This window comes from Capra hircus, chromosome 7 (assembly GCF_001704415.2).
Source record: "Capra hircus breed San Clemente chromosome 7, ASM170441v1, whole genome shotgun sequence".
NCBI lineage: Eukaryota > Metazoa > Chordata > Mammalia > Artiodactyla > Bovidae > Capra > Capra hircus.
Window position 1 is genome coordinate 86,130,578 of NC_030814.1, and position 13,510 is coordinate 86,144,087.

Consider the following 13,510-nt stretch of genomic DNA (forward strand, 5'->3'; position numbering starts at 1 on the left):
TGTCCTACTTTCTTTACTTAAATTAATAGGAAGTTATATTCATGTAAACTCTTTATAACTTTGAATGGTAACACCTAAATGATAATCCATTTGTTTGATTTGCTATATATAATTATTCCCCATAATTGGTCATTGAGTTTGCAAATGATTTTTTTACCATTTTAGGAAACACAGTGTTGAGATGAACCTCTTACTGTGGCAAGTTCTTTGGGCTTGAATTACATGTTTATATTTCATTTAGTGATCCCTTTACCAATACCAACTGTACTTGTACTTTTGCTGAATAATTCAGAGATGAGTACTTTTTATTTTTAGAGAATTTACTGTCCTCCCTGGTAGGGGTTAGATAATAATAAAAGCACCATACAGAGTATGTATGGAGAGCTGTAGAAAGCCTTCCAGGGATATGCATAAGTGCAAAGGCCCTGGGGTTATTGGGAATGTTTATTAGTCAGGTGCAAAATATGAGAATCAAGCTGTGGGAAATTATTTGACAAAAAAGGTAGAAGCCAGTTTGTGAAGATGTTAGGCACTCAAAATATAAAGACTGATGAATTACACACCAGATATGAAGTTGTTTGATATTCTCAATAAGAGAACAAACAGGTCTTGTCACTTATCTGGCCTCAGTTTGCCCCTCTGTAAAATGGGCCTGATATTCCCTACCCTCAGTTCCTCACACATAAGGGTGCCGTGGCAGCAGACATTCAGCTTCCTTAGCAGAAAGGTGTGGTGTTCTGGAAGGTTACTGGATCTGCTTGAAGAGGAACAGTAAAAAGAAGGGAAAATGAAGCCCACATCAGTTGTTTCATCTTGTTCCTTGTTAACAGGAAAACAAAGCAAAGACTCTTTCCTGTTTCTGAGACAGAGAGGCCAGACCAGTTAAAGTGTTAGGCACTCAAGTTAAATTTCACTTGAAAGTTAGGGGATACTGTTTAAATTTTTGTGTGTATGTAAATGACAAGATCAGTTAGGAACAATACAGAATGCATTTTTTTTTCATTAAAATAAAAATGAAATTGTCCTATTAATGTTAAGCCCAAACTGTGTGGGGAAAAATGTTTTATAGAAATGTAAGAAGAATGACTAAGAATGAAAGGACATGACATGATTTTAGAACCTGCTCAAGTTAAAAAATGTATGCTTGAAAAATAAGCAGCCGTCTACGTTCTACTCAGAGAAAAGACCTTTTTCCTCATTTAATCATTTTTACTTTTGGCTTAGTTGCTTGCTAGTCATTGTTAGTATAATTAAAAATTATAAGAGAAAATTGTGAAGACAAATGAATACATATAGTCTCTTTCATATAGAGTTCCCCAATTTTAGTAAAAAGTTTGGAATGTACTTACCTTTCTGTGGATGATATGTTGAATAAATTGTGGTCCATTCACAGCAGGAATTACCAGTTGGCAATAACAAGGAACAAATGATTGATAGAACAATAAAGATGAGTCTCCAGGGGGATTATGCTGGGTTGAAAAAAATATCAGTCCCCAGTAGTATGATATTTTCAAAACATTCTTGAAATGAAAAAAATCATAGAGATGGAGAATAGGCTAGTAGTTGCCAGGACTTAACTGACTGGTGGATGGTAGGGGGAGTGAGTGTGGCTCTAAAAGGGTAACTGAGGGATTCTTGCGGGGGTGGAAATATTGCTCATCTTAACAATATCAATGTCAGTCTTTTGCCAGGGATGCTGTAGTATAGTCTTGCAAGTCACTACCACTGTGGGGAACTGGATAAAGGGTATTCAGATCCTCTTATTTCCCAAAGTAGATGTGGGTAAAAAATTATTTCAAAGTTAAAAAGTAAACTTTTCCCAAAAAAGTTTGAAATGTCTTATAACATGTAGAGAATTTCACTTATGCGTCCTGAAATACTCAACCTACTCCTCGAACTGTTTCCTCGTACATGATGCAGGTTTTAGAAATGTGATCTACCTGAGTGAAATAGAGTTCTAGTAAAAATAGCCATTATACCAGCTTATCTCTGAGACTGGAAAAGAAGGAACATAACATAATATGTAGTTTTTGTTAACTGTCTTCAGAGAACAAAGAATCAGTAAATAAAAATTACCCTTCCTTTTAAAATTTTGCCCAAATTTGGTGATAAGATGAATTCGTAATGGTTATTGTATTTTGTTTATAATTAGTTTAGAACATCAAAACAGATTTCCCCAACAATAATTTAGTGGGAATGACCCAGAGATGAAGTTAATTGCCATAAAGCAAATAATACACTGTCAACAGCTTGCATCTACTCAAGATTCAGGCAGGAGGCCAGTTACCTCATCACTTTTCTGTTCGTCCCTCGGTTCCACAGTATTGGATGCATTGTAAATACTGCTATTAGATGCTAGAATGGAAATTTCCTGTGTTGGCTGGGACATAAAAATATATAAAAGAAAAAAATCAAACAATAACATTTCCATATGGCCTTAGGATCCTGGTTGTATTTTCATAGGCATAATGTGACTGTAGCTGAGCATTAGATTTTTTTTTCCCCCTTGATTCTTTTGTTTTTGTTCAATGAAATTTTTTAAAAGTAGGGCTAAACCCTCTTCTGTCTGCCAAAAAACTTACGATGTGAGCTTATTTGCTACAGTGTGGATGGAAATGTCCCAATTCTTATTCACACAGCTTCATGTTTTGTTAGAACACCAGTAAGGCACTCCATGTATTGGTGCCAATACCTGTATCTCTTTTGATATATCAGTACTTGAAAGAGTTTTGTCATTAGCTCAGTATGTCACCTCTGGGCCAGCAAAACTAAAGTTAGATGCTTTCTGAGTAAAGGAAAAAATGCAGTATAATTAGCTCTGAGTTATTCATTCCGTGACTACAGTGAATTTCAGCAAAAGCTTTCTGGATATTGTCTGTTTGTCATCCTTCTGTGCCGTGGTTGTGAAAAGCATTCAATTTAAATTAATTTAGATAACTCCATCTATTCTGTAAAAGAGTGCCTTATGCCTGTGAGGTTTTAAATTAGATTTTAAAACAAGTATTTCAAAAAAAGCAACATTTATTTTAATCCTGCTTTTAGGTAAGCATGATTGTCATGTAGAAATAATACATACATATGCTAGCATTATGCAAAATTTGTGTACTATCTATTCATTATATGGGGCAGGTCATAAAAGAGCACCTGAAGCATAGGGAAACTAGGCAGATGTTGACCAAAAATCTCCTGAGTTCTCACATTTAGGTAACTGCTACCTAGTAAGGCTGGTTTTCTCTGTGAAGAAAATGTAACATTGTAAGTCATTTCTGCTTCTCTGAGTTTCCTAATTATTATTGCATGACAGTCATAGGACCCTAACTAATGGGCCTTTCAATAGTGACACAAAGACTTGTGATTTTTTTTTTTCTTAATCCTCATGACCTGTCTGGCTTTACAGTTGTTGACTGATTTAATTATTTTTATAGGGTCAAGCAAGTTACATTAGATTATTAAATCCTAGATAGATATTTAGACTGTTTTAGGAAAACAGAATCAGCACATATGTAGTTGGCTTTTTCAGTGTAAGATGAAATAATATAGGTGTTGTCAAGTAAAAGTGCTTACAAAGTTCTGAGCGAAATGAGTATCACATACAAATCGTCATTTTTACCTCTTATAATCAAACTTCATCTTACCAGAGAAAGGAAAAAAGCCCATTTTCTGAAATCTTGTGAAAAATGGGAAAACTGCCATGGTTTTTCTTAGAGAACAGGATAATCATTAGGGAATGAGTATTTCTTGAATTCTTGGGTTCTTTACCAAAAGTGACAAAAAAGATTTGAGTTATACTCAAAATAAGCTTACCTCCTAAAACTTACCCCCGATGGTGTACAGCCAGATGATAAAATGTTCACACATTTATGAGTGTTTATGTGCTTTTGTGACAGCACAGAGACTTTATAAAAATACAGCTTTCCACCACTGAATGCTAAAAGATGATACAGTCCTTTATCAGTGTCTTTAATTAATGTCTTATCAACTTATGCTACCATAATCTTTTTGTATTATAAAGCTTGCCATTTAGTTGCTAACAATTAAAAAAATTATTATTCATCTTACTTAAGGCTAGAGATACATTTTGTTTTGCAAATTATAAATAATATCATCTTCATTGATCTAATCTAAAATTTGTATAAAATATGAAAAGTACAAGCCTAAGAACACCTCCTAAATCCATCACATAGAGGCCTATAATAACAATTCTTTCTACGTTTATTTGCTCTTTTCAGGAGAAAGGAAAACAACAGTGTCTTGCACAAAAATCATGAACAAAAATATCAGCATTGTGGATAACAAGAAATGCAAGTACTTAACAAAGCCAGAGCCACAGATTCGCAAGTGCAATGAGCAGCCATGCCAAACAAGGTAAACCTGTCTCCCCACTCAATAAAGAATCACAGTTTCTTAAAAGCAGTGCAATGTGTTGTGTACCAAAATGAAAGGCTTTGAATAAGCAAGGTCTAAGAAAGGAGAAGGCAATGGCAACCCACTCCAGTACTCTAGCCTGAAAAATCCCATGGATGGAGGAACCTGGTAGGCTGCAGTCCACAGGGTCCCTAGGAGTCGGACATGATTGAGCAACTTCACTTTCACTTTCACGCATTGGAGAAGGAAATGGCAACCCACTCCAGTGTTCTTGCCGGGAGAATCCCAGGGACGGGGGAGCCTGGTGGGCTGCCATCTATGGGGTTGCACAGAGTCAGACACGACTGAAGCTACTTAGCAGCAGCAAGAAGGGTGCGTAATCAACTCTAGGGAACGAGTGTTGGAGAAGCAAGGCTAGGCTTGATGTCCGCTTTATCTATTGTTCACAGTGTGTAAACAACTCCTAACTGAATAAGGAAGGAGTAGTTAAAATTATTTGGTAACTTATTGGTCACCTCTTCAGAAATCTGATTATTTGACTGAATTCAACTAGTCATTCCTAAATTCTCCAAAATGATATGTTAGGACCTGCCAATGATGATATAAACCAAAGTGGGACTGACCAGGACCCAGTCCCTGACACAGCAATGAGAGCATTTGGTCCTTCCAGCCCCCAAGTTTAGATTCTCACTTCTTTGCCCCAGAGACAAACTGTTTGATTCTTGATCTCTGATCACCAGATTCCTGACCTAGGTCCAAGTTATTAGAAAATTGGTTCCTTTGGTCCCCTGTGACTTTCTCAGTGAGTAATAAGCAACAAAGCAGGCAAGAAACCCATGAGTAGGGGATAGAACAGCCCATGCTGAGCAGCTTAAAGTGATGTAGAAGGAAGGATACCCCTCAGTAACCAGCAGAGATGGGTGAATGGAACCTAAGCATGACTTTGGAGCAGGCTCGCAGCAAGACTGTGCAGAATGGTTTCTGGCACAGGGCTCCTGAAAAATTACTGTGCTCTCATATAAAAATTGATATTGGGCTTGAGTGGCCCCAGTGTCATTCGTCCTCACAGCTTTGAAGGACAGAGTGACAAAAAGAGTCTGAGGCTGACTTGATTTCTCTAGAATCTGGAAATAGAGACTTCTATTCTATCCTGACACTCAGAGATTTGTTGAAGCTCAGTGAGTAAGGGTATATGCATGAGTTCTTAGGGAGTCACGATTGATCTCCTGTCCCAGTAGTTTCTGCAGTGGAGTCACAGTGAATGTATACATCCCACAACTCAGATATTCAGAGAACTCGTAGCTTTGGGGCACTCTCTAAGATAAGCTTCCTCGTGACCTTCCACCATAATGTATGGGGAGCTAAAGGAGAAGGAACAGGAGAGCTGCCAATTAACTATATTTAGGCTTTTTCTGTCTTCAGTAATCTCTCTGGGAATTAGTGTCACACAGGCTAATGCTCAGTTCTGGTTTCTCTTTTCCCCTCCACCTTCCCCCATCAGATGTAGCACCACATCCGAGTTCCCTCTGTTTCTGGCTTATTGCAAAACTATCCATATCTGGCTCATGCTATGTTAATGAGGGAGAAGGCAATGACACCCCACTCCAGTACTCTTGCCTGGAAAATCCCATGGATGGAGGAGCCTGGTGGGCTGCAGTCCATAGGGTCGCTAGGAGTCGGACATGACTGAGTGACTTCCTTTCACTTTTCACTTTCATGCATTGGAGAAGGCAGTGGCAACCCACTCCAGTGTTCTTGCCTGGAGAATCCCAGGGATGGCGGAGCCTGGTGGGCTGCTATCTATGGGGTCGCACAGAGTCGAACACGACTGAAGCGACTTAGCAGCAGCATGTTAATGAGAGCTTAAATAATTTGGATAATCTTGTCTTCCTCTACAAAGCTGAAATTTCAAGACTTGCTTTTCTGTAGACTCAGTATATTTAAGGTATCAAAAGCTGATTACTACTTTTTCTTTCCTTTGCATTCATGCTCTTAACAGCCCTACCCTCCTCCCTGACAGGGAAAAACATGCTCCTAAAGAATAGAATATTAATATGTAAAAGAATATCCAAAAGAAAAAAGTATACTAAAGTACTTTCAGTAATGCTTAACAGTCCCTTTGCTCCAGCCAGACTATATTCTTTTAATCCTAACTCTGTGGGTGAACCAATTAAGTGTTTTTGTAAGGCAGGGTACTAATCAACAGAAAGGGTGGCCTAGGGAAATATTGTTGCCTAGAGTCAGGTCCTTGGTTCTTTTTCATTCGTTGCTAAGCAGATAGATACAGAAGCTAAATTTTTAGCTTTTGCCTTGTCAGCTAAAGAACTTGGATTTTTTGTTGTTATTATTACTATTCCTAAGAATTATCTTTTTTGTTTTCATCCCTTTTAATAGACATCAAATGCTACTTTATCTTGTGTTAAATAATTTATTAAAATGTTTCAAAACAGCATTTGTTTTATATACCATATAGCTTTCCCATCTGGGTCAAAGAGCAGTGGCTTTTTCTGGTCTGTCGGGAACATTGAATGAACTGGATTTGAGGACTCTAGAACATTTTGTCACTTCCATACTGGGTCTGTGAAGAATCGGAGTGTAAAGTACAGGCCAGTTATTGTTCATTCACTGACCTCAGCTATCTTGGGGGGGAAAATGCCTTGATAATGACTTGGTAAAATGAATGGTTTTAAAAGGCCAGTACATTTCTGAGTGAAAAATTTTTTCAGCTGGAGACTGGAATCTCTCTTTTTGTTAGAGATTATTGTCTAGTTTCCCTTGGAAAAGGAGGTGGTGTATTTTAACCACCAGGAAGCAATGTCAGTGAGGTTAACCAAAATATTGAAAAGCAATAAATGGATGCGGCAATTATGAGTCATCATCACAGGAATACTTGCCAAGACTTATTGCCATAGCACAAGTTTCATTCCTCTTGCTTTTTTCCCCCACTGTGGTGAGAAACATTCTAATCACTATTGACATTTATTGAAAAAGTCACCAAATAGCCTGATATAGCCTTGTGCACCGTATAGAAAATACACTGATGCACTAGGTGTGTAAGCAGTAGTTTTGCAGATAAGAAAATGAGAGAATTCCAAATTAGATGAATTATAAGATACAAAATGTTTCCCTTCATTACAGCGTGTTGCATGTTTTGGTCCTTATTTTTCAGCAGTTTTCCAAGGAATGAAAAAAAGTGACTTTTTATTGTTGCACTATGGATCTCTAAAATTTATTTTATTTAAAAAATTTGAGATTTCATGAAATTGTAAATACTTCTGTTTTCAGTACTGTCTTCTGTAGTTCCATGGTTGGTTCCCTAGTTTAGGGGCAAGACATATAGATGGGTTTATATTGTTCTTATAGCCTAGGTATTCTTGTGGGGAAAGATGAAGCAGAAACTGAAATAAACTTGGAAGATAAATATTCACTTTAGGAAAAATCCACTAGGGGACTCCATAGCAAACTGGTAGGTCTGCATCGTACTTGGTAGACGAGCAGACAGGAGCTTTCTTAGAGGCAATATTGGAGTGCAAATGTTATTGTGATGTTTTCTTCTATTTTAGAAATAGGAGCATAGACTCATTTAGGATTGAGCCATTATACAGATGCAAAAACTAGATGGCATGAGCGTGTGACTTCTCAAACTTTGGAGCATTGCCACAAGCCAGGTGACCGAGGGCAGAGGTGACAGAGTCCTTGTGGGATGGATGGAGAAAGTACTCCAGGAGGAAGGGTCTCGGACCTGGATGTTAAGGATCTAGGCTGTGGATGCCTCAGAAATAAGTTCCATAAGGTGAAATAGAAAGGTCTAGAAGTCAGTTGAGCATATGGTTTATGTTCTAAGATAAACATAGAGAAATGTAAGAATAATTATAAATATCTCTAATATATGTATAGAACATACTATATACTCAATGCCTTTTGTATGTCAGACACTATAATAATAAACACTAACAAATGAGAAACATGGAACCTTAGCAGCTGCTAAGTACTGTTTCACGAATATGGATAGTAAGGAACCCAGCATGACGCTCGTGGCTTCTGATTGCCCTGTGCTATAGTGTTATGTAGATCATTTAGTAAGGGATTTAAGTCCCCCTATGTGCATGTGTGCTAAGTCGCTTCAGTCATGTCTGACTCTTTGTGAACTTACGGACTGTAGCCCACCAGGCTCCTCTGTCCATGGGATTCTCCAGGCAAGAATTTTGGGGTGGGTTGCCCTGCCCTCCTCTGGGGGATCTTCCCAACCCAGGGACTGAACCCATATCTCTTATGTCTCCTACACTGGCAGGTATGTTCTTTCCCACTAGCACCAACTGGGAATCCCAAAATCCCCCTATAAGGTTATCTAAATAATCCGAAAGGCCCAGAGGGCTTTTTTTTTTTTGACAGGAATCATGCAGATACCAAATTTTATGAATCACTTTTCTGTCATAGGCCTTGGTTCCTTCCTGAAATAAATTTGGGGAGGTGTTTGAATGAGTGGTCCTCAGGGTTGATCCCAGTTCATTAGAAATGGAAGTGGCATAGAGATGTATCACTGCCCATAATGGTTGTTTGGAAAAAGGGTCTTCATCTATGTATTAAAATACATATGAATTGGCAGAATCAGTGAAATCTGAGAATAATATTGGAGTCCTGAGAACCTCTAAAATCAGCTAACTTTGCATGTAGCCTATCACTTCGATGCTAATGATCACATTGTAACAAGATATCAGCTAGCCTAAAGAAGCGACTTTGACCCTCCCTGGAGGGTCCACCCCAGACACAAAAACATGGTTGCAGGTGATGGGCATAATAAGTTAGTGATTGCTTCCCCCAGGTAAGTGGGGTTCTCCAAGACAGGCTTCTTTTATTTGCTAATAACTGCACGAGTCCCCTTGTGAGGTAGTCGGCAGTCTCATTTCAGTTTCTGACTCCACAACCTTATAACCTTAGGGAAGTCACTACACCTTCCCTTGCCTCAGTTTCCCTTCTGTAAATGCCCACAGAAGTTGTAGAACTTAACAGGTGGGGTTATTGTGAAGGTTCTAAGTGCAGAGAAGAGGAACAAACTCATTTATGTTAGCAATTTTATTCTCGTTAGATCCCTCAATATGGCAATAGGACAGGCAGTAGCCAGCAAAGCATGCAATATGACAGGGCCTGAGTCTGATAAGTCCTTTGAGAGTCTAATGAGAACAAGGCTCTGAGGTAAAAAGTATGGAGAATTCAAAGCAATAGAAAGCCTTGGTATTGTAGGAAAAAACTCAAATATTAGTTTAAAAAAACTACAGTGGTATAAACTTAATGTATTGCATTCTGCTAATTCTAACCATGTCAAAATATACAGTAGGTAGATATCTTTTAGTTTGTCTCACTGACTCTTGCTTCACTTTTAGATGGATGATGACAGAATGGACCCCCTGTTCACGAACTTGTGGAAAAGGGATGCAGAGCAGACAAGTGGCCTGTACCCAACAGCTGAGCAATGGAACCTTGACCAGAGCCCGGGAGAGGGACTGCGCGGGGCCCAAGCCTGCCTCCGCCCAGCGCTGCGAGGGCCAGGACTGCATGACCGTGTGGGAGGCGGGCGTGTGGTCCGAGGTATGGTCTCTGCCCCGATGCTTCTCCGCTTTCTTCTGCCTTTCTGACTTTCAGCCTGTATAAGGTTGTATTGTATCAAAATCAGAGTCTCTCTGCATGGCAGTTTTAATACTGTTTATTGATTTTTCTGGTGCTAAAAGGAATACATTTATTTCAAATAATTTTGAAAGTAGGAAAAAACCGATTTACTCTTTATACTGTGAGTATCGTAATAAAATCATGAGCGTATATTGTGTACATTTTAGAATCCAGATTTTTTATTTCTGTGCCATAAGTATACTCTATAGTGGGCACATATGCAAATGCACATTGACTCATTGTATATCTCTGAGCATTTAGAAGAGAAAGCAGAAGAAAGGATATTAACATTTACCAGTCATTTCTTGTGAACAGGGCTTCTGTTTTTACCTCATAGTTAGTAACTTTTTGATATTTAATCACCAATGCAGAAAAGTTAAGTTTCACCATTTTATAATACTTTAGCTCAGAGAAATTAGTTTACTCAAAGTCCTACTAAGTGCTGGACCTGAGATTTGACCTCAGCACTACCTAACACCGCATATGTACCCACCAGCTTATAACGTGTAGCATACAGCTTTGACCCATGCCAAACTGTTTGCTTATTTTGTTATCAGGGTACATGTCTTTTCATGATGATTAACACCAGTTGTTACTTATATTTCCTGGCTGCTCCAAGGCATTTTAGGTGGGCTTGTGGGTGCACGCACACGAACACCCTCACACTTGTGTATGAATATACGTGTGCAAAGACACATGTGCATGCACACCCATAGCCGAAACATTCATATGCTTAATTTCAAAATATTGGTTGGGATGTAAAAATGACAGACTGAAAATGCCAAGCTGCATTTCAGCAAGTAGCCATTCATTTGAAAATTGAGGACAGAGTGCTTAGATAATAAGGTTTGGGGATATTCTTCAGTTAACCCAACCCCCCCCCCAAAAAAAAAAACCACACTTGCAAATAGTATATCTTTCTCTTGTCTTATTTCTGAGCTTTACTAGCCTTTTCAGTAGAGACTCCAAGAGCATAGCCTTCCAGGTCCTCAAAGCCCTGGCGGGGCTGAAAATGGTAGAAAAGGATGAAGAAGGGGGTTGCAAACTGAACACCTCAGGGACAGAGGGGTCTGGACAAAATTTCCAGACAGGTGGTGGCTGCCAACACGGAGCATTAGAACAAGTTATGCTGGATTAATAAATGTTTCATTCATTAAAAAAAAAAAAAAAGATTTTGTTGAAAAGATCCTTCATCATGTATGATGTTTATCAGTTTTACATCAAAATGGATCAGTTCAGTCTGGAGAAACGATTCACATGAACATCAGAGAAACAGAAATACCCTACCTTCAGCTTAAGTGTAACGCTTTTGCAAACTCGTCAGGAGGGATTAGGTCAGCAATGTTCTAACATACAGATTTTTGGCACCAGATGGGAGAAATAATATGTCTCAAAGTAATATACCAATTTTTAAAATGTCTCTTTTGTTTTTATTTAATATAAAAATTGAATTTATAGAACAGGATTAGTTTCCATCGGAAAAAATGTGCTAAGTCACTTCAGTCATGTCCGATTCTTTACAACCCCATGGACTGTAGCCTGCGAGGCTCCTCTGTCCATGGGAGTCTCCAGGCAAGAATACTGGAGTGGGTTGCCATTCCCTTCTCCAGGGGATCTTTCTGACCCAGGGATCAAACCCTCATCTCCTGCGGCTTCTGCTTGCAGGCAGGTTCTTTACCGCTGAGCCACCAGGGAAGCCCCGTTGGAAAAAAAAATTAATGTAAATATTAAAATACCAAATCACACGTGTAGTCTGCCTTAAAACTCAAGACATTCAAATGCAAACTAAAAATTATGAGACAATGACTCATTTGTGCCAAATGTATTATATTTAAAATCTCATGAGTTCTATGCTTCAGTGTTCAGAAAAACAACTGCTGGAATCTGCGGCTACATCCTTGCTGTTTCGCTGTAGCTCTTTCTTTGGAACTTTTCCAGATATAAATATAAATTGGAGTTTTCAAGTTTTGCCATGTCTCTCGTCCCTTCCTTCCTCTCAGCTGTCATACCCAATGGCATTTTGGTTCCTGTGTCCATATAATCAGTGCTGCACACTCTTGTAAGACTGGGAAGCTTTATACATGTTACTTAATGGGGAGCACGAATGTAAGAGAAGGTCAGTTATATCCTACAGGCCTTATACCTGTTATATCACATCATTAATCAAGCATTAGTTATTCATGAGATGAACTGAATTTTTTAAACTGAATTATATTTTCAATCCAAATAACCATTTAGAATGATGATTTCTAGAAGTATATAATTATGTAAAGAAACTTTTGTTTTTGCTACATATGCTCTGTTTTAACTTTATATCCTCTTAGAAATTGTCATTTTTTTACAAGCACTTCTTAAGGCTAACACAAACTAAGTCTTCACCAAAAATAAAATGAATTTCCTTACATAATTATATATGATAATTTGATGTCAGTTATTAGGTTAGTGTTTACACTTTGACCACTGTTTATCTGTCTTTCATAAGCACTCACTGTGTTGTAGAACTCTCTGTAGTAATGGTCCTGTGTTTCTGAAACCCATTCATTTCTAGCACTGTGCCTGAAGTACTGTCTGGCCTCTGATGCTAAGGCATAGCCTTCATTCTGGCCTTTGTGTAGGTGATAGGTGTATGAGAGATAAGAACCAGTTCCTAATGTAATTTGATCATCAAGTCTATATCTTCTAATCACCAGCTTTATCCACAGTCTCTGATGTTATTTTCCAGTGTTCGGTCAAGTGTGGCAAAGGTGTACGTCATCGGACTGTGAGGTGTACTAACCCTAGAAAGAAATGTGTCCTCTCCACCCGACCCAGGGAGGCTGAAGACTGTGAGGATTACTCCAAATGCTACGTGTGGCGGATGGGTGACTGGTCTAAGGTGAGAACCTTTCTGTACATTCTCAAAGTTTCCCTAATGTCAGCATTGCCCTGAGCACTATAACCACACGGTATGAAGTACAGGAGGCATAGAAGATAGAGGTAAGGTAGAGCATTACATATGTACGTGTGTAGCTGCAAAGTCATGTCTGGCTCTTTGCGACCCATTGGACTATAGCCCCTGGGCTCCTCTGTCCATGACGTTTTCCAGGCAAGGATGCTGGAGTGAGTTGCCATTTCCTCCTCCAGGGTATATTCCCAACCCAGAGATAGAGCCCACGTGTCCTGCATTAGCAGGTGAATCCTTCACCACTGAGCCAAGAGTATTAATTACTAAGGTCCCAATCCTGTTTTTCTGTCTGTGATAATGACTCTATAAAGCTGTTCTAAATAATAATATCAGTAAGATAGAAATGTGTAAAGTGCTGAACACCATTTTTGACACAAAGGAAGCTCTCGACAAGTGTTATATTATTATTGTTTTGCTGCTCGTATTGTTGATACTTATTTTGCTCAGAATATTTTTTGTATAAAACTTGTCTAGTGAGTAGAACACTAACAGATAAGTTCCTTTGAAATATAAGTAAGGTAGATAATGACAGAACCA

At 38.6% G+C, this 13,510-nt stretch overlaps 1 protein-coding gene across 1 annotated transcript in view; it reads left to right on the forward strand.

The window, feature by feature from the left end:
* Window positions 1-13,510, forward strand: part of ADAMTS19 (ADAM metallopeptidase with thrombospondin type 1 motif 19) — a 263,593-nt gene that overhangs the window by 222,264 nt on the left and 27,819 nt on the right. Inside the window, exons 19-21 of the mRNA XM_018050709.1 lie at window positions 4,230-4,365; window positions 9,747-9,951; window positions 12,752-12,904. Of these exons, the coding sequence (XP_017906198.1) occupies window positions 4,230-4,365; window positions 9,747-9,951; window positions 12,752-12,904 (494 nt within the window). The remainder of the gene's footprint in view (window positions 1-4,229; window positions 4,366-9,746; window positions 9,952-12,751; window positions 12,905-13,510) is intronic.